This window comes from Arachis hypogaea, chromosome 15 (assembly GCF_003086295.3).
Source record: "Arachis hypogaea cultivar Tifrunner chromosome 15, arahy.Tifrunner.gnm2.J5K5, whole genome shotgun sequence".
Taxonomy (NCBI): Eukaryota; Viridiplantae; Streptophyta; class Magnoliopsida; order Fabales; family Fabaceae; genus Arachis; species Arachis hypogaea.
This window is the reverse complement of record NC_092050.1, coordinates 155,960,431-155,979,865: the sequence shown is the minus strand read 5'-3', so window position 1 is coordinate 155,979,865 and position 19,435 is coordinate 155,960,431. Positions and strand designations below refer to the sequence as shown.

The 19,435-nt window shown below is 33.4% G+C and overlaps 2 protein-coding genes across 2 annotated transcripts; one reads left to right on the top strand and one right to left on the bottom strand.

Annotated features, from left to right (window-relative positions):
- Positions 1-896: 896 nt before the first annotated feature.
- On the top strand, positions 897-6,730 carry LOC112751634 (ABC transporter G family member 11). Its single transcript, XM_025800847.3, has 10 exons — positions 897-1,830; positions 2,279-2,568; positions 3,926-4,097; positions 4,200-4,322; positions 4,484-4,612; positions 4,749-4,943; positions 5,064-5,150; positions 5,414-5,686; positions 5,923-6,030; positions 6,130-6,730. Exons 1-10 carry the CDS (start codon positions 1,450-1,452, stop codon positions 6,484-6,486), a joined length of 2,115 nt encoding a protein of 704 aa, XP_025656632.1. The 5' UTR covers positions 897-1,449; the 3' UTR covers positions 6,487-6,730.
- A 754-nt stretch (positions 6,731-7,484) lies between these two features.
- Positions 7,485-10,247, bottom strand: LOC112747277 (secoisolariciresinol dehydrogenase-like). Its single transcript, XM_025795233.2, has 2 exons — positions 10,132-10,247; positions 7,485-8,404 (listed from the first exon to the last, which is right to left on the bottom strand). The coding sequence occupies exons 1-2, from the start codon at positions 10,167-10,169 to the stop codon at positions 7,630-7,632; spliced, it is 813 nt and encodes a 270-aa protein (XP_025651018.1). The 5' UTR covers positions 10,170-10,247; the 3' UTR covers positions 7,485-7,629.
- Positions 10,248-19,435: the final 9,188 nt, after the last annotated feature.

The window sequence follows — 19,435 nt, the reverse complement described above, 5'->3', positions numbered from 1 at the left end:
AAAAAAAGAAAAAGAATGTTGGTTTCACAATCCAAAAAATAGTTGTTTTTTTACCTTTTTAACTGTTATATATATATATAATGAAATATTTATATTTTTATGACTTTAAAATTAAAAAAGCATATAAAATATTTTTAATTTACTAATAATTTACTAATAATGAGCTAGGGCATGGCAACTAGGGGTATTCAAATCAAAACCGATCCAAATTAAACCGTTCATCCAATCCAATTCAGATCGAAAACCGATTAAAACCGCACTAATTCGGATTTGATTGGATTATATTTTTTGCAAACTACTGGATTGGATCGGATTTCGGATCTACTTTTCATAACCGATCCAATCCAATCCAAACCGCACAATGTGCTATAATATTATTATTTTATTATCATATTTACAATTATACTTATAATATGTTCAATTTGTTATATATTTTTCTATTATTCATGTATTATTATTATTTAATAAATATTTTATGTTCAAAATGTTATTTATTTATTTATTTTAACTAATCTATAATTTTATTTCTATTGTTATGTTATCGTTGACCTTTTAAGATATTGCTAAGACTTGTTATGTTATTGTTGATTATTTAAAATTTGATGTTGAAATTTGTTATATATATATATATTTAATTTTTTTATTTAAAAAACTGCAAATCCAAACCGATCCAAACCGTTTGTAATTGGATCAGATCGGATCGAATTTCCAAAAAAAGTTCATCCAATCCAAATTGCACCACACATAAAGTATTCGGATTGAATGACTTTTTTCCTTAAAACCGAACAAAATCGCATCGTGAACACTCCTAATGTCAGTCATAACTACCATACCATGCATGTTGATATTACACGGCACAATATTAGTACATATAGATTTATGAATTATGAATAATTATGTTAATTAGAAAGAGTAAAATGTGAACGGAGGATGGGACAGATAGAGTCATACAGATATGCTTACTGAAAGAGGGGGCGCACATACACACAGTATTATTGTTATATAGACGGATTAAAAAATATATATTAATAATAACACATGCCTTGAGTTAAATGGGGGTCGGTTTTGGCATTAAATGTTAGCTACCAACAACTAGCTGTATCCATTAATTGCTCCATAAAATGGCTCAACCTTCAGCACCTCATCATCTTCCTCTCTCTCTCTCTCTAGTTAATTATAGTGGTTCATTCATATTCATATTCATATTTGCATACCATAAACTAAACCCTTTTTGCATGGGACATCATCTCTCTTAAACCCTTCATCGCTTCCTACTCAGTCAAAGCTTCTCAACACACACAACTTTCTCATTCACCCTCACAAAACTCATGTTACTCCTTTTAGGTCTATAAACATAAACATACACTTGTAATTACCCTTTTATCCTTTTCTTTTGCTTCTATATTATATGCAGTTTCTGATCAATCGAAAGTAACTAGTGAAGTGGTTATGGAGATAGAGGCAAGTAAACCTTCGGGGAATAATAATAATAATAACAATGGAGGAGGGGTGGTTCCGGCGTTGAGTCCTCTGAGTGAGACTCTTTGGAGGGAGAAGACGGACACGGAGTTCATCGGAGACGTATCGGCCAGGCTGACGTGGAAGGATCTGACGGTTATGGTCACTCTCAGCAACGGAGAGACGCAGAATGTTCTAGAAGGTTTAACCGGTTATGCTGAGCCTGGAACCTTCACTGCACTCATGGGCCCCTCCGGCTCCGGAAAATCCACTCTCCTCGACGCTCTTTCCAGTCGCCTTGCCGCCAATGCCTTCCTCTCCGGCACCATCCTCCTCAACGGTCGCAAAGCCAAGCTCTCCTTCGGCACCGCCGTAACTATATTTCTATCATCACACTTATATATATTTTTTCTATTTTATATTACAATCTTAATTTATTATTTTAATTTTTTAAATATTAGAAAAATGAATTAAAATACTAATCATTACCCATATACTTTAATTATTACACGGCAAATACTCAATTGTATCTATCTTTGTATTAAGTTATTAATTGAGAATCTTTAAATTATTACCGTAACCAAAAACAGGCTTGTTTCGTTAGTCTTACTACTAATCATAAGTAATAATACTTGTCTTTTATCATTTTTTATGGTTTAGATTTTGTTAGGTATTGAACTTTGAGATGAACTTTTTGTTAGATTTAATCCATATCTATGTACATACCTAATAACCAACCAGCATATAATAAATTTTGACATGTGAGTTGGGTTAATTAGTTGGAACTTTATTAATTATTATTTTAACTTGGAATGATTAGGCTTACGTGACACAAGATGACAACTTAATTGGGACCCTAACAGTAAGAGAGACGATATCATATTCAGCAAGGCTGCGGTTGCCAGATAAGATGGCAAGGTCGGACAAAAGGGCATTGGTTGAGAGCACGATAGTGGCGATGGGGCTTCAAGATTGTGCTGACACAGTGATAGGGAACTGGCACCTGCGTGGGATCAGTGGTGGGGAGAAGAGAAGGGTTAGCATTGCATTGGAAATATTGATGAGGCCTAGGTTGCTCTTCCTTGATGAACCTACTAGTGGCTTAGACAGGTAGTTGGATTTCACTTTAACTGCATTTATTTTCTTTGTCCATCTGTCTATTTCTTCCTTCACAACTATTTTATGCTACAAATAATATAAATATACTTTATTTTTAAACATAAAATTACTCATCAATTCCATCACTCATATAAAAATATTGTAATTATATGTGCTTTTTATCAAGCTGGAAAAAATATTGTAATTATAACACTTAATATGTGGTCTATGTCTCTTTGAATACTAAAGCTTTAATTTGCAGTTAACTAGAGGGTTTGTTGGGAGGTTTAGGATGGGGAGATAATTAATGTAGTTGGGTTGACTAAGATACACTCCTGTAAGAGTTGAACTGGAAAGCATCAGGACAAAAACTATTATTTAATATATATAGTGAAAAATAAAAAATAGATACTCATTAGGAAGATGTAGTTGAAGATCCGTAGCCACTACTTTATTTCGTATTCTTCTTGTCCTGTTTCTATATTAGGTTATTTATTTAAACACAGGATTTCCTATTCTTGCAGAAAAGATAAAGTTGATGCAATAAATAATTAAAGGCTCATTTTAATATTTTTCTACATCATCATATCATCTATTATATATATGAAGTCACGATTAAATAGGCACATATGACATATTATAAATTCGTAAAATTGACCTTTGTCAACTAAATCATCTAACACTACTACAATGATTTCTATGGGTTTATTAATTTAGTATCTGTATTTAGTATTTATTTATATTTTTATAACCACAAAGCCATGATAATATTAAGTGGAAAAAATAAAAAATTAATTTTTAGTTAGCCAATATCAATTAATTTTAATATTTAAATTAATAATTCAAAATTTAAGATTAAAAATTTATGATTTAGAATTTAGATTTAGGATAAACAAAATAATTTAAAAAAATAATATTAAATGAAAAAAAGGTTCATTATTTAATATTACTCTAATTTATTTTCCACCTTCTTGATGAGACACAACAGTAGTTGTAAGATAAATTAAAAAGCAGAGTCTTTGTTGGTTACGATAGTTATACGATTTTAATAACAAAATTAGATTACACTTTTTACTTTATATGATTAAAAAGTAAATTATACTTTTACATTTTCACAATACTTTTTACTTTATTTTTTAAATTAAAAAATATTATCAAATATTTAAGAAACCCCAGATAAATTTTGACAATATTTTTTAAATGTTGATAAAAGTTGTATAGCCACATTAATTATAGACATAGTAGCATGCATAAAAAAAAAAGTCTGTATGTGCTGAATTCATATGTTCTCTGTTTTGATTTTCTCTTCTAATTTTGTATAGATTTTCTTATCCCAATTAAAACTTTACATGTGTTGTTGTTTTTGCAGTGCTTCGGCTTTCTTTGTGACTCAGACACTGCGTGCATTGGCAAGAGATGGAAGAACAGTAATAGCTTCCATTCATCAACCAAGCAGTGAAGTGTTTGAACTCTTTGATCAATTGTACTTGCTCTCTGGTGGCAAAACTGTTTACTTTGGCCAAGCTTCTGAGGCATATGAGGTACCAATCTACCAATAATAATAATACTATTTCTAAATTCTTAAAATTATTCATTTTTATGTGATTGATTCTGAGCATTATTATGCTGCATGCTTTCAACAGTTCTTTGCACAAGCTGGTTTTCCATGCCCTGCATTGAGGAATCCATCAGATCATTTCCTTAGATGCATCAACTCTGACTTTGACAAAGTCAAATCAACTCTTAAAGGGTCCATGAAACTCAGGGTACTATTATTCTACTCATCTTTATGCATGTCATAATCTTGACTATTGCAACATTTTAGTTTCATTCTTTTTAAGATTGTGGTTATGATCAGTCCCTATTTATGACAATTATGAATTTATATATGTTCCTTTGCTAAAATGTTTTAACTTTGTTATCTCAGTTTGAGGGAAGTGATGATCCCTTGGATAAGATCACTACTGCTGAAGCTATCAGGACTCTTATTGATTACTACCGCACTTCTCAGCATTCTTATGCTGCAATACAGAAAGTGGATGAGATATCCAAAGTTGTAAGTACAGAAAGTACATAAATTTTGTTTTTAAAACAGTATCCAAACACAGCCTTATTGCTATTGATATCAACTGCACCAAACTTAGCACTATGCAAATGAGTAATCTTTTTTTTTTCTTCATAATTTTCTGCAGAAAGGAACAGTGCTTGACGCAGGAGGAAGCCAAGCTAGCTTCTTAATGCAGTCTTACACTTTAACAAAGCGCTCCTTCATCAACATGTCTAGGGACTTTGGTTACTATTGGCTTAGGCTTGTGATCTACATTGTGGTCACTATCTGCATTGGAACCATTTATTTGAACGTGGGAACAGGCTACAATTCAATTCTGGTACTTGGTTTCTTTAGATTTGAAGCAAATTCAAAGTTGGTTGCGGTGAATAAATGATGCATGTGGATTTTAGTTTGGCAAGAAAGTTGATTTAACTACCTATGTTATTGTTTTTCTTAGGCTAGAGGCTCATGTGCATCATTTGTGTTTGGTTTTGTCACATTCATGTCAATTGGTGGATTCCCTTCATTTGTTGAAGACATGAAGGTAAGTCATTAAGCCCTATGTGGTTACTATTTCGCCACAAATATGACCTAATATAATACTCTCTCAGTTTCACAATAATCAGTTGTTTTGACTTTTCTGATACGTTCATGAATCAATGCTTTCCGGTACAAATTGCATCGAGAATTATTGATTCATGATAGTATCAGAAAATGTTAAAACAATTTATCATTGTGGAACGAAGGGAGTAGTACTAAGTAGGTATAATTTTCATAATGTGATTATATATTGTGTGTTAATTACAGGTTTTCCAAAGGGAAAGACTGAATGGGCACTATGGTGTGACTGCATTTGTGATAAGCAACACATTATCTGCAATGCCATTCCTGATATTAATAACTTTTCTGTCTGGAACAATCTGTTACTTCATGGTTAGGCTTCACCCTGGTTTTTGGCATTACCTCTTCTTTGTGCTGTGCCTTTATGCAAGTGTCACAGTTGTTGAGAGCTTAATGATGGCAATAGCTAGCATTGTCCCCAACTTCCTCATGGGCATCATAATTGGAGCAGGGATTCAGGTATGCACATGCACATTCAATCATATCCTCCCTATTAAATAAATCAATGCTCTTCTTATAAAGTTTTAAAAATACTATGCTGACATGACAATTGTATTTTATCTTATATGGAAACGAATCATGTACTTGTTCACTTACTAAACATAGCATTTGCTCAATTAATTTGTTATATAGATTCCATTTAACTAAAACTTATGGATGAATTTTCTTTTTCATGATTGATAAACTACTCTTAGGGAATATTCATGCTGGTGTCTGGCTACTTTAGGCTTCCACATGATATTCCAAAGCCAGTCTGGCGCTATCCAATGTCATACATCAGTTTCCATTTTTGGGCACTACAAGTAAGAAAGTTTGTGACACTTCAATTCTTGTGAATGTCTATTTATTATTTCTCAGTTCAATTTTTTAGACTATTGAAAGCAATGAAAAAACTCTTGCAGGGACAATACCAGAATGATCTAACTGGCTTGATATTCGACAACCAGACGCCGGATCTTCCAAAGATACCGGGCGAATACATCCTAGAGAATGTTTTCCAGATTGATGTGAACAGATCAAAGTGGATAGACCTAAGTGTGATCTTCAGCATGATTATAATCTACCGCATAATTTTCTTCATAATGATCAAGATCAATGAGGATGTGACACCATGGGTTAGAGGGTACATTGCTAGGAGAAGGATGCAGCAGAAGAGTGGAACTCAGAACACAACTATTGCACCTGATGTTCTTGCTCACTCACCATCTCTTAGAGCTTATGTTTCTACTCAAAGAAGAAATGGCACTTCCAAAAGTTGAAAACAAAAAAAAAAGAGTTTGAAATGAACAACGAATGAAATTCTTATGATTTTTATTTATATACATATTTTTATCTTTTATTACAATGTTGACATCCCTCTTGGTTAGAAGAGGGTACTAAAAAAGCTGAAAAGAAATTCGGTGTGTTTATGATTGTTATCAGAGTCTTCTTTTTTTTTTTTTTCTTTTGTAATTTTTCTGACCTAATTTATGCAATATATATGTATCTGCTGCTATTTTGATAGTGTTGGATTCAATTCTGCAGGAGGAAAATACTACCCTTTTGAATGTCAATTGAGAGGGTGGTGAAATCCATGGTGATAAGAGAAAACAATGGATAGAATGAAACTAGAAAATTATAACTTAGAAAAGGTAATTACAATGAGTCTATACAGCAACTTGGTAACTAAACCTGATTTACAATTTGTAACAAACTCAAAAGGTTCTATCTAAAGTCTCTAACACAGGGCATGGAAAGTTGGAAATGCTTATTGAGCTAACAATAACTTTTTTTTAACAAAAAAAAGAAGAAAAAAATTGTGTCCTAATGGTCAATTTGTCATCATGATGATGGCAAAGCTAATTTTAACAAATGTGAATTTAGTGATGAAACTCTCTAAGTCAAACACTTAACTGGAAGCAGAGTGTGAAAAATTCAAGAGTGATGAACTACAAGGGCACTTTGGTGGAGCAAATTAAATTAACTAGTGATCATACTCCATTGATATTGATTGATACACAAGCTTAATCATTCTTAATTCATGTTGTGGAGTATATATGAAAAATGAGTCATATCAGTCATTCTGTGCCTGTGTATCCAACTTATTTAGATGTTAGACAATCTCATTTATTAGAACAGTAATATTAGGGAGACAATAATTCGAAGTTATCTTATTTAACTTAACATCTATAATTTCATATATGTAACATTCATAATCACACACTTATTACATTTTATCAGATTCTAAGCAAAGTGTACGCTGAAGTTACGATTTTACATAGCAATGCAATAACCTAATTTTAAATCAAGTTTACTTATATGTTATTAAGTACTGCACTTATTAATTATTTCATAGAAAACCCAATTGCACGTTTACAAAGATTCCATAAACGATGAGATGACGATGAATCGAAGATTCCAATTTAAGATTGTGAGAACACACCAAAAATTGGATTGATTGTAGTGAAACCACCATCCACAGCTAGATTATGACCACTGATGTACTTGGACTCATCACTAGCCAAATAAAGTGCAGCTTGTGCTACATCTTCTTCCATCAAATGAATCCCTTTAAGATTGGAATAAACATTTAAACACCCTTCATCATCAAGTTTGAAGAACTCTTTAGCTGCATCATTTGCAATAAAGTAAGGAGACAAGCAATTCACTCTTATCCCAAATTTTCCAAGTTCAGCAGCAGCATTCTTTGTGAGTCCAATTAAGCCATGCTTGGAGCTTGTGTATGCATGAGTTGCAACTCCTCCAATGCTTGAACATACACTTCCCACATTTACAATACTACCCTTTTTCTCTGGGATCATCACTCTAGCTGCATGCTTGATTCCCAAGAAAGGCCCTGTGAGGTTAACTCTAAGAACGCGCTCGAATTCAGACACATCATTATCAAGAATGCTAGGCTTAGCATCATCTATTTGCATAGCATTGTTAACAATTATGTCTAGTTTTTGATACTTTGATATTGCTAAGTTAACTGCATTTTCAACATCATCTTCTTTAGTTACATCACAATGTACATAGGTTGCGAATTGAACTCCTATGGTATCTTGGAGGGCGAGTCCTTGTTGGTCTCGAATGTCGGCAATCACAACCTTGGCGCCATTTTTGCAGAACAGCCTTGCCATGCACTCACCAAGGCCCCTAGCGCCACCGGTAATCAAAACCACCTTTCCTTCAAGTCTAAGCAAAAATTTACAGAGCAGTTCAAATTCTTGAAAAGGAACTATAGCATCACATTTATCAAATTTATATTTCTTTACAATTCATAATTCAATAATGTACCTCAAGTCCTCAATAGCATATATTCAACTAAAGAATGCACAACATTTATTCCAAGGCGGACTCGAACTCGAACTAGATACTTATTTAAGCACGAGTGATTAACTCATTCGGTCAAATTAAATCGGTTAACTATGTTATGAATTTACTTATTATAATAGTTGGATTTAGGACAGTTAAATGGGTTTAGTCGGATTAAACTGCAAAAATTTTTCATTAAATGGATAATCCGTTTACAATTTTCTTGGTCCATTTAATTTTTTTTTGTTTTGTATTTTCAAAAAGATTCAGTTCATTTCTAATTTTTCTTTTTATCCAATTTAAAAACTCAATCCACTGCTAAAAAATAGTTTATATAAATTAGACCCAAAATATTGATTTTTTTTCAAAAAAACAAAAAATAAATATATTAGCGCGTATAACCTGCTAAACTAGCCATAATTAGTCCTAATCTAGAAATTGAGACTAATAATTGAATAAAATCTAAATGGACTTGCCTGTATACTTCTAGGTTTACACAGCCCGGACTTAAATAGGTTGGGTTGTCTCGTTCAACAATCTTAAACCCCTAATTGAATTAATTATGTTACGTGTACATTAAAATTAATTATTAAAATTAATTATAGTATAAAATAAATATTGATATACGAATAGCATTTTTATATGGCTAGTTAGATACACTACAGTGACTAGGCTAGTCTAGAATTCGAGGGCAATATGTTCAACTAAAGTCTTAGCTGTACTTTTTTTTTTGGTTCATGGAGTCTTAGCCGTACTTAACTCTATTTTATAATATGTCATTGGCTCATTGGCTGTGTTATTGTTTTGGGCCTTGACCCATTCCATAAATGAAAAAAAGGTCTATGGACTAAATCAAGCCCATATTATGTTTATGCTTTTGTTATTAATAATCTTATAAATTTAATTTCAGTCCGGTGACAAAAAATATTCAATCCCAAAAAGGGGGTTCATGTAAAATTAATAAGAGATAATATTCAATTTGGTCCCTAAATTTACATGCAAGTTTTAATTTAATCCCTAAAGTTTCAATTGCTTTTATTTAGTTCTCAAATTTTGTGAACATAACTCGTGTTAGTCCTTGACGTTAACAGAATACTGTCGTGAATAGCCGGATGCCACACTAAACTTTGTAAAATGATGTCGTTCTAGTTTTGGCACTCAAATAACTCAAAAACAATATCGTAAATGGTGTTTATTAAAATTACCTAATAAAATAAGTGATACGATGTCGTTTTTGAGTTATTTAAGTGCCAAAATCAAAACTACAACATTTTACAAGTTTTAACGTGATATTTGATAGTTTATAACAGCGCTCCATTAACGTTTTTATACTAAAAATCGTCTCAGAGACTAATATGAGGCACATTTATAAACTTTAGGGACTAAATAGAGGTAATTAAAATTTCAAAGACTAAATTGAGACTCATGTGTAACTTCATAACCAAATTGAGTATTAACTCAATTAATAATATTCTGATTGATATTCATGCAGAGATAGATTTCAATATTGAAAAAAAAAATTAAGCATTTTTGCCTATGAAAGTCACCCCAAAACAATATGCACATACACACATAAGTTAGATAACATATTAGTTCATAATTAATACCTTTTTGCAGCATGTGGGAGATGTGAAAAGCTTGCCATATTAACAAGAGATCACTACAAAATTATTGAACGCACAATCTTTAATTACAATTGAAACCATAAGCAGAACCTCTCCAACTTATATAGACAAACAAAGTTTTATCCACATGCGTGCATATACTAAAACATTTGAGTTTTTAATTATTTAATTAATTAGCACATTTATAGCTCTTAGACCAAGTATTTGCAATAATTTAATTTTAATTCATAACTATTTATTATTGTGACGTACATAAGCATCGGTATTCATTACGAGAAGGGACAATTCGATGTTAGATTACTTAACAACCAACTATTTCAAAGCTTATTATATTATCTATTTAGGGAGAAATGTTATATGTATCACTTTTTTATATATTTTTTATTAAAATTTATCGAAAGAAAGTGAGATTTTAAAAAAAAAAAATGACTTTTATATAATAAAGAAATTATGTACTGAAATATATCTAAAAGATAATACAAATATCATTTTCTTGGAAAATCTGAAAATAACTATTTGAATTAATATTTAATTTGCATGTGATCTTGTGTTATAATACGGAGCAATGCTGGTTAGTTACGTCAACAGCTGATGTCAGCTTTACTCTGAGAAAAATAGAAAACAAAATCTAGCTGCAGGTGGGAATTAATTATTAGATCTAACAACCAACATATATGTACCGGTGAAATCATCCTCAAGTTTATTATTCGGATATTATTAAAGATTTTATTATTCTATTATAATATTTTTGTGTTATTGATAGTTTATTATTTAATTAAAAGATATATGAATTAATGTAAATAAATTAAATATATATGTAAATATATGATAATTAATTTAGTAGCTATTTTTTAATATATATAATATTGTTGTTTATCAAATTTTTATTAATAATCTCATACTCAACTATCAATCTAATTATTTTTATAAGTAATTTAATGGTTTTCTTAGATTTTGAAAAGAAAAATCGAATTAATGTTATATAATATTTTTACTTTCTTTTGTTGGAAGTGTAGTATGTAGAAGTAATTGTAAAAAAAAAAAATTGTTTTATTTCATATAAAAAAAAAAAAACATCTCATAGCATGCATCAACGTTAAATTTACCAAATCTAATAATTTTCACGTGCTAATCTAATTCAGGAAAAAGAGATTGTATATAAACTAATTTTCAGTTCATACTTCTAAGATTTAACATTCCAATAGGTCAGATTTTAATTTTTCTTAACTTGTTTTTTTTTTTTTTTTTGTCTATCTTCACTCTTGGTGTTTTTTTTTTAAATTTCTCACAAGAAGATAATTTTTTTTACAAAAAAATAGACTAGTATAAAATAAAATAATATTTTCTATGTGAACTAAAAAGTATCATACCCCAGAGGCGCAGGTTTCAGAAGAAAAAGATTAAAGAGTAAAAAAAAAGGAGAGAGCAGAGTTGAGAGTGAATGGAATCTCATTGAACTGAAAATTTGAGCCGCAAGTTATAGAGAGGAAGAGTATTTATAGACAATTGAAACCTAGCACAAGGACTAACTGACTTAGCATCCTGCCAGCTCAGCTAGCATCTAACTGCAACCGACTGAAAGTTAACTAACACACATTTCTAGAAGCTTTTGCAAGTACAGCTTAACAGCAAGCAGAATAACCAAAAGCTAGCTAACTGAAAGTGGGAAAGGCAAAAATAGTGAGCCCTTTGCTTGTTGCTTGCTCCACATGACCTCTACTATTATCTCTAGTTTTCTTTTCTTCTGCTGCTCATGAAGCAATATAAGAAGGGACACTATCCTCTTACATCATATCAAGTTTCCTTCTTCTTTCTATTGCTAACAATTCTAATTAATGCTATTGGCTTCCTTGGTAACTGCTTGTTGATCATTGATATTAAGCTTGTCTCAAAAGTTAAGAAAGGCTTCTGAATGTATTGCCTTGGTGAGGATATTTGCTACTTGTACAGCCCCTGGGATATGGCTCACCTGGATTTGTTTGTTGTTGACATGATCTCTGACAAAGTGGAGGGCTATCTCGAAATGCTTGGATTTGGAGTGAAGTATAGGGTTTGCTGCTAGGAGCACATCACTCAAGTTGTCACAATAAATTGTTGGTGCTTCAGGGGTAGGTTGCTTCAACTCAACCATCAAGTTTCTGATCTAGATTAGCTCAGCCACTGTGTCTGCCATGCTTTTGTACTCAGCTTCCGTACTAGACCTGGCCACAACTATTTGCTTTCTTGGGGCCCTGATAAATCGCTATTTTACGGTTTATTTTGTATTGAATTGAGCAGATTTTATCAATTATTTGCACACCTATGCATATAAATTGCATATTTTACATTTTCCTTTCTAATTCTGTGCTTTGATTGAAAACATGCTTCTTTGGCCTTAAATTTGCTAATTTTAATCCCCTCTTATTACCATTCGATCCCGTGATATGTTTGCTGAGTGTTTTCAGGGTTTATAGGACAGGAATGGCTTAGAGGACGGAAAGGAAGCATGCAAAAGTGGAAGGAACGCAAGAACATGATGTTTTGAGAAGCTGGCAGCGATGCATACGCGTGACTAGTGCAGCAGACGAGCGACACGTACGCGTGACCAGGTTTTTTTCTAAGCGACGCGTACGCGTGACAGAGCGTCACGTGCTGCATTACACAGAAGACGTTGGGGGCGATTTCTGGGCTCTTTTTGGCCCAGTTCCAAACTCGAAAACACAGAATAGAGGTTGCAGAGTGGGGGAATCATTCATACAAACACTTCATATAACATTAATTAGGTTTTAGATGTAGTTTCCTAGAGAGAGAGGCTCTCTCCTCTCTCTAGGTTTTAGGGTTTTTAGCTTTAGTTCTTCTCAATTTCATATTTCTATTATACTTTAATTTAGCTTTCTTCTACCTTTATTTGTCCTAGTACTCTAGTTTATCTATCTTCTCTTGTTGATTTATTTATTCTCCAATTTAGTTTATGAACTCTTTATGTTAGACTCAATTTCCTTTTTAATGCAATTTGGAGTATTTTATATTTATGATTGTTTTCTTTAAATTGTGTTATTGATGCTTGCAATTGGTTGTTTAGATTTATTATTCCTTGTTAACTTTCTATGCTTTTATTTTGTACCTTCCAAGTGTTTGATAAAATGCTTGGTTGGATTTTAAATTAGCTTTTTATGTTCTTAGCTTAGATTGAGTAATTAGAGACTCTTGAATTGTCAAAGTCTCTTGTTGGTTGGTGAATGAAACTTGCTAGTTGGCTTGAGCTTCACTAACTCTAGTCTTTGATTAGGACTTGTGAACTCAAGTTGATTTTCTCACTTGACTTACCTTCAATTGTTAGAGGTTAACTAAGTGACAGCAAAAGGCAATTACCATCACAAGTGATTATGATAATGGGAATAGGAATTCCAATTATCAATCCTTGCTAGGACTTTTCTTAATTGTTATTTTATTTTCTTGTTATTTATATTCCTTGTTCCTTATTTCAAAAACCCAAAAAGATACTTTTCCATAACCAATAGTAACATACTTTCCTGCAATTTCTTAAGAGACGACCTGAGGTTTAAATACTTTGGTTGATTTTTATTGGGTTTGCTTAAATGACAAACAAATTAAATTTGATTGAGGTTGAATTGTCGGTTTAGATATATACTTGCAACGCGAATATTTTTGTGAAATTCTTTACCGATGATTTTTCCCCCCATCAGGCCCAGGAGACTAGGTTGGAGCAAAGGAATACACAATAGCCACTAGTTGATTTTCTGTCATCTCGGTCCCCAACCCAGTCAGAATCACTATAGGCAACAATCTTCATAGCCGTATTCTGGTCAGTGTCCCTCTTCATATGTAGGCCATAGCTTTCTGTGCTACTCAAGTATCTCAGCACTCATTTTACCATTCTCCAATGAGAGTCCAGAGGAGATTGGACAAATTGTGCTAATTTGTTAACACAATAGCAAATTTCAGGCCTTGTGATGGTAAGGTACTGTAGGATTTCAATGACAGACCTGTATAGACCCGGATCATTAAAGCTTGCTCCTCCAAGGGCTGTGATCTTAGTTGTGGAAGGGAGTGGAGTGTGACAAGCTGCACAGCCCAGCATGCCAGCTTTCTTCAGGAGCTCGCCAACATACTTCTGCTGCGTGAGGACTAAACCTCCAACTTTTGTCTTGGTTACTTGTATTCCAAGAAAATAGTACAGATCCCCTAGGTCTTTGAGAGCAAACTTTGAATTTAGCTACTGTATCACTTCCTGAACACTCTCAGCTGATTCACCAGTTATAATTATGTCATCTACATATACAAGGATGTAGTTTTTATATTGGCAGCATTTCGAATGAACACTGCTACATCTAACTTTGTGGTTGTAAATCCAAGCTCCTTGAGGCCATTAGCAAGCTTACAGTACCACTCTCTTGGAGCCTGTTTCAGTCCATAAAAAGCTTTGATGAGCTTACACACTAGTGAAGGATCTCCTTGTTCATAGCCTTGGGGCTGCTTCATGTACACTTCCTCAACTAGATCACCATGTAGGAAGGCATTGTTTACATCTAACTGCCTGATTGTTGATGACTTTGATAGAGCAACTAACAGCAGCACTCTTATATAAGTGGGCTTCACCACTGGGCTATAGGTTTATGAGAAATCAGAACCTGGCTTTTGAGCAAACTCCTGAGCAACCAATCTTGCTTTATGCTTTTGCAGGGAGCCATCTATATTATACTTGTTTTTGTTCTTGATCAAGGCTTCATATTCAAGGTCCATTGCTGCCTTCCATTCAGGTACCTTGAGAGCATGTTTGACACTTCTTGGTTCAACACTTGCCAAGAAGAGTTTTGGCTTAACAATTCCAGCTTTGTCTCTGGTTATCATAGGGTGGATGTTATGTGGAACTGTTGTGGGAGCAGGTTTAGGTTCACAGCTAGGGAGGACAATTTCAATGTCATTAATGGGAATGGGGACTGGTATTGATAATGCTGCTACAGGAGCTTGTTGGTTGTGTTGGTTGGGTGAAAGGTTTAGAGATTGGAGGGTGCTAGTGGTACTATCATTTATAGGATTTTGTTGACTGCTTGAGGACTGGTTTTGTCAGGAGGGAGATTGATGGTGATTGGCTTCAGGTAAGTTTGGTGGCAGTTTTGGTAATGTTGGAATTGTAGGCATTGAGAGTTCATTCACTGAGGGTTTTGAGTTAACTGTGATGGTGTTTTGCTTACAGGGAAACTAATCTTCGAAGAACACAACATTGGGAGTAACTATGACCTTGCCTTGTTGAGTAAGGCATTTGTATCCTTTATGTACTGTTCCATAGCCAATGAAAGTGTAGGGGGAGTACCTGAAATCCAACTTATGCTTGTTATATGGTCTTTGGTGTGGGAAGCACAAGCAGCTAAACACATGCAGGTTTTCATATGAGGGCTTTCTTCCAAATAGCTTCTCTGTCGGGGATACATAATTTAGAACTAGTGTGGGAGGATATTAATCAACTTTGCAGCAGTACAAAAGGCTTCTCCCCAAAATTTGGTAGGCATAGAGGCTCTAGCTAGTAGGGTGAGTCCCATCTCTACAACATGCCTATGCTTCCTTTCTGCTGATCCATTCTGTTAGTGGATATGGGGGCAGGAGAACCTATGCAGCACTCCCTTTTTCTACAGTGTCTTTGATAGACTAATGTACTCAGCAGTATTATCACTTTGTAACATCTTAAATTTAGTGTTTAGTTGCAGTTCAACTTTTTGTTGAAAATTTTCAAAAACTATTTTCAATTGAGCTCTATATTTGATTAGATAAAGCCAGGTATATTTTGAAAATGCATCAATAAAGTTGACAAAGTACCAGTTTCTATTATTATCTGACATAGGAGCAGGCCCCCAAATGTCTGAATACACAAGTTCTAAAGGGTGGTTATACAAGGTTTGTGAAGGAGGATATTTTGCTTTTAGGACTTTAGAGACAACTAAATGGTTGGCATGGCCTAATCTAGCATGCCACTTTACAAGTTCATTCTTGTTTCTTACTGAAGAGGCATAGGCAGCTGGTGTTTGTAGGCTGTGAAGATTAGTAAATCTATAGAGACCTTTGTTTATAGTACCTTAAAGCACCACTTCTTCTATCTCTTTAGTCTTTATACAACACCTATCATCATGGAATTCAAAGAAAATTTGATTGTCACAACATAGTTAATGCACACTCATTAAATTCTTGGTAATTTCAGGAACACACAACAGTTTTCTCATGTGCAATAATCTAGAGCTCAAATTAGTCTTGAAACATGATTTTCCAACAAAAGAAATTTGCAAACCTGTGCCATTGCCGATTACAACATCCTCTTTGCCATAATATTCTTCTTTCTCCATCAGATTCTTTGCATCATGTGTCATGTGGTGTGTAGCCCCTGGATCAGGATACCAGCTGGGATCTTGCACTGTTGCTGGTGTTGCTAACATGTTGCAGAAGTTTCCTTCAGGTTGAGATACCTGATTGTTGCTGCCATTGTAGACTTCTCTTACATAATCCTCCTCTTCATACTGATCTTCATTGTACCTATACCAACAGGTTCTTGCAGTATGTCCAACTTTATTGGATAATTGATACTGTGGCCTATTTTTCCTTGCATTGTACATTCTTTGCCCTCTATTGTATTGACCTCTTCCATTTGAAAACTGTCCATCATTGCTATACTATCCACTGCTCATTCCTTCTTGCATCTGTCTCCCTTTAGAATAACTCCTTCCTCCTCTGAATGTTCGACCTCCTCTTCCTCTGAATCTGCCTCTGAGGCCTTTCCTTGCTTGATAATTTTGATCATAGTTCCTGAACTGTGCTATATTAGCTCATGAATGTCTCAGATTTTCTAAATTTTGCAAGCATGCTTTCATGAGCAAGCAACAGTGCCTCTAATTCTACCATAGTTTTGGTTTAAGATCTAGCAAGTACTGATGTATATACTAAAAAATACTCCTCAGTCAAGCCATGCAAAATTACATTAACATGATCACTTTCCTTCACTAATTTACCTACAGAGGCCAATGTATCAATCGTACCTTTGATCATCAAGACATATTCAGTAACCGATCCTTCAATTTGGAGAGTGCTAAGCTTGTTTTTCAACTGCATCACCTTAGCTTTGATCTGTGAGGAGAAATGATCTTCCAATCTCTTCCATACTTGATGTGTATACACACAGCCTACCATTCTTATAGTGAAAGGTTTGCTCATAGAAGCCAATAACCAAGACTTAAGGAGTGCATCTTGCCGTTTCTATTGTTGATAATTTGGATTAATTGCTGTGTCTGTACCATTCTCTGAAGCTGCAAACTGCTGAGGAATTCCTCTCCTTGTGACGTGACTTAGCATATCATTTTTTTCTATAGTTGAGATTGCTTGATCCTTCCACTGCAAGAAGTTGTCCTCATCCAGTTTCAGGAAGATTGGTGTTGCGACGAAGCTTTGTGCCATTGCTGATTGAACGGCTTGTAGTTACTTGTGGTGTATTGAATTTTGTGAAGCCAATGACCCTGATACCATGAAAGGTACCAGACCCCAGAGGCAGATTTCAGAAGAAGAAGAGTAAAGAGAAAGGAGAGAGTAGAGTTGAGAGTGAATGGAATCTCATTGAACTGAAAATTTGAGCCGCAAGTTATAGAGAGGGAGAGCATTTATAGACAATTGAAATCTTATAACACAAGGACTAACTGACTTAGCATCCTACCAGCTCAGTTAGCACATAACTGCAACTGACTGAAAGCTAACTAACACACATTTCTAGAAGCTTCTGCAAGTACAGCTCAACAGCAATAGAATAACCGAAAAACAGAATAGCTAGCTAACTGAAAGTGAGAAAGGCAGAACTAGTGAGAACTAGTGAGCCCTTTGCTTGCTGCTTGCTCCACATGACCTCTAACATGAACGATGTGGAAAAATATGAAGTTTCCAATTAAGAAGAATAATGTTAGATATCAATAATTTTTTTTTTCTACTTTTATTGAGGAGTGATAGGAGGTGAGTAGGTTTGGTGATTTATAAAAATTAATTAGTTATCATTAGTATTTTTAATGGTGTGAGATTATATTATCTAATTGTGTGAACTTATTTACCTTTTTTTTACTAGTTAAATATTGGCCAAATTTTAATAAAAGTGCTGACCCACTATATATATATAATGCGATAATATTAAAAAAACAAAAAAAACAACTAAAATTTGTCTTATTTAGTATTTATTAATTGTTGTAATAATTAAAAAATATTAAATAAGATAAATTATGACTATTTTTAATTAATTTTTTTATTATTAAATATTTCTGTATCATATATATATGTGGGTTGTTGTGAAATAAGATATATATATATAATAAAGATGTATAAATAGAAGACTCTATTATTATAATTAGCTCAATAATTATTATATATATATAATAATATTATATGTTGTATTGTGTATATATATACAAAGATAAGAAAAAGTATTAAAAATAAAGAGAGAGAGATTTGCATTTGATACTATCTCAATATAATAAAGATGGTTAATATTGCTATTAATATTATATGTAAAGAGTAATAGAAAATAGAATTTAAAATACTTATAAAATAAAAGAAGAGAAAGAATTGTAATAGTAATATAAGGAGAAGGGTATTTGATTGCATAAAAGAGGATTGATTTATTTGTATGAAAAGGAAGGAAAAATAATATTTTTGTTCTGTTGTTATTGTTGTTTATTCCTTTTGCCCGTACATCCTTTTATAGGTATACAAAACTAGCTTTTTCAAACCTCATTAAATCCATTCTCTCTTGAGAATGATTCCTTCAATATTGAGAAGGTGAGTCTACGTGGTCATCCATATCACAACACTCCCCCTTGGATGACCATTCAGGATTATTGCCTCGTTAAAACCTTACTAAAGAAAACCCAGTGGGAAAAAAACTTTAGTGAAGGAAAAAGAGTACAATATCCTTTAGTGATGGGGACTGCCTCATTAAAAACCTTGTCAAGAAAAACCCAATGGGAAAAAACCTGACCAAGGGAAAAAGAGTACAGTCTCCCCCTCTTGTCGACATCATTTAATATCTCGAAATCGACGCATCCCAATCTCATGTACCAATCTTTCAAAGGAGGATTTCGGGAGTGGCTTTGTGAATAAATCTGCCAGATTGTCACTTGAACGGATCTGTTGGACATCAATTGTCCCTTGATTTTGAAGGTCATGAGTGAAAAAGAATTTGGGAGAAATATGCTTTGTTCTATCACCTTTGATGTATCCGCCTTTAAGTTGAGCAATGCATGCTGTATTATCTTCAAACAGGACAGTT

What these genes read in the sequence shown, in the direction of transcription:
- LOC112751634 (XM_025800847.3), top strand. Translation starts at nt 1,450, where the DNA reads ATGGAGATAGAGGCAAGTAAACCTTCGGGGAATAATAATAATAATAAC. An exon ending in CATTTGTTGAAGACATGAAG is followed by an intron (nt 5,151 to 5,413) that starts GTAAGTCATTAA and finishes TGTTAATTACAG; the next exon opens with GTTTTCCAAAGGGAAAGACT. An exon ending in TCCATTTTTGGGCACTACAA is followed by an intron (nt 6,031 to 6,129) that starts GTAAGAAAGTTT and finishes AAACTCTTGCAG; the next exon opens with GGACAATACCAGAATGATCT.
- LOC112747277 (XM_025795233.2), bottom strand. Translation starts at nt 10,169, where the DNA reads ATGGCAAGCTTTTCACATCTCCCACATGCTGCAAAAAG. An exon ending in CTCCCACATGCTGCAAAAAG is followed by an intron (nt 8,405 to 10,131) that starts GTATTAATTATG and finishes ATTTTTGCTTAG; the next exon opens with ACTTGAAGGAAAGGTGGTTT.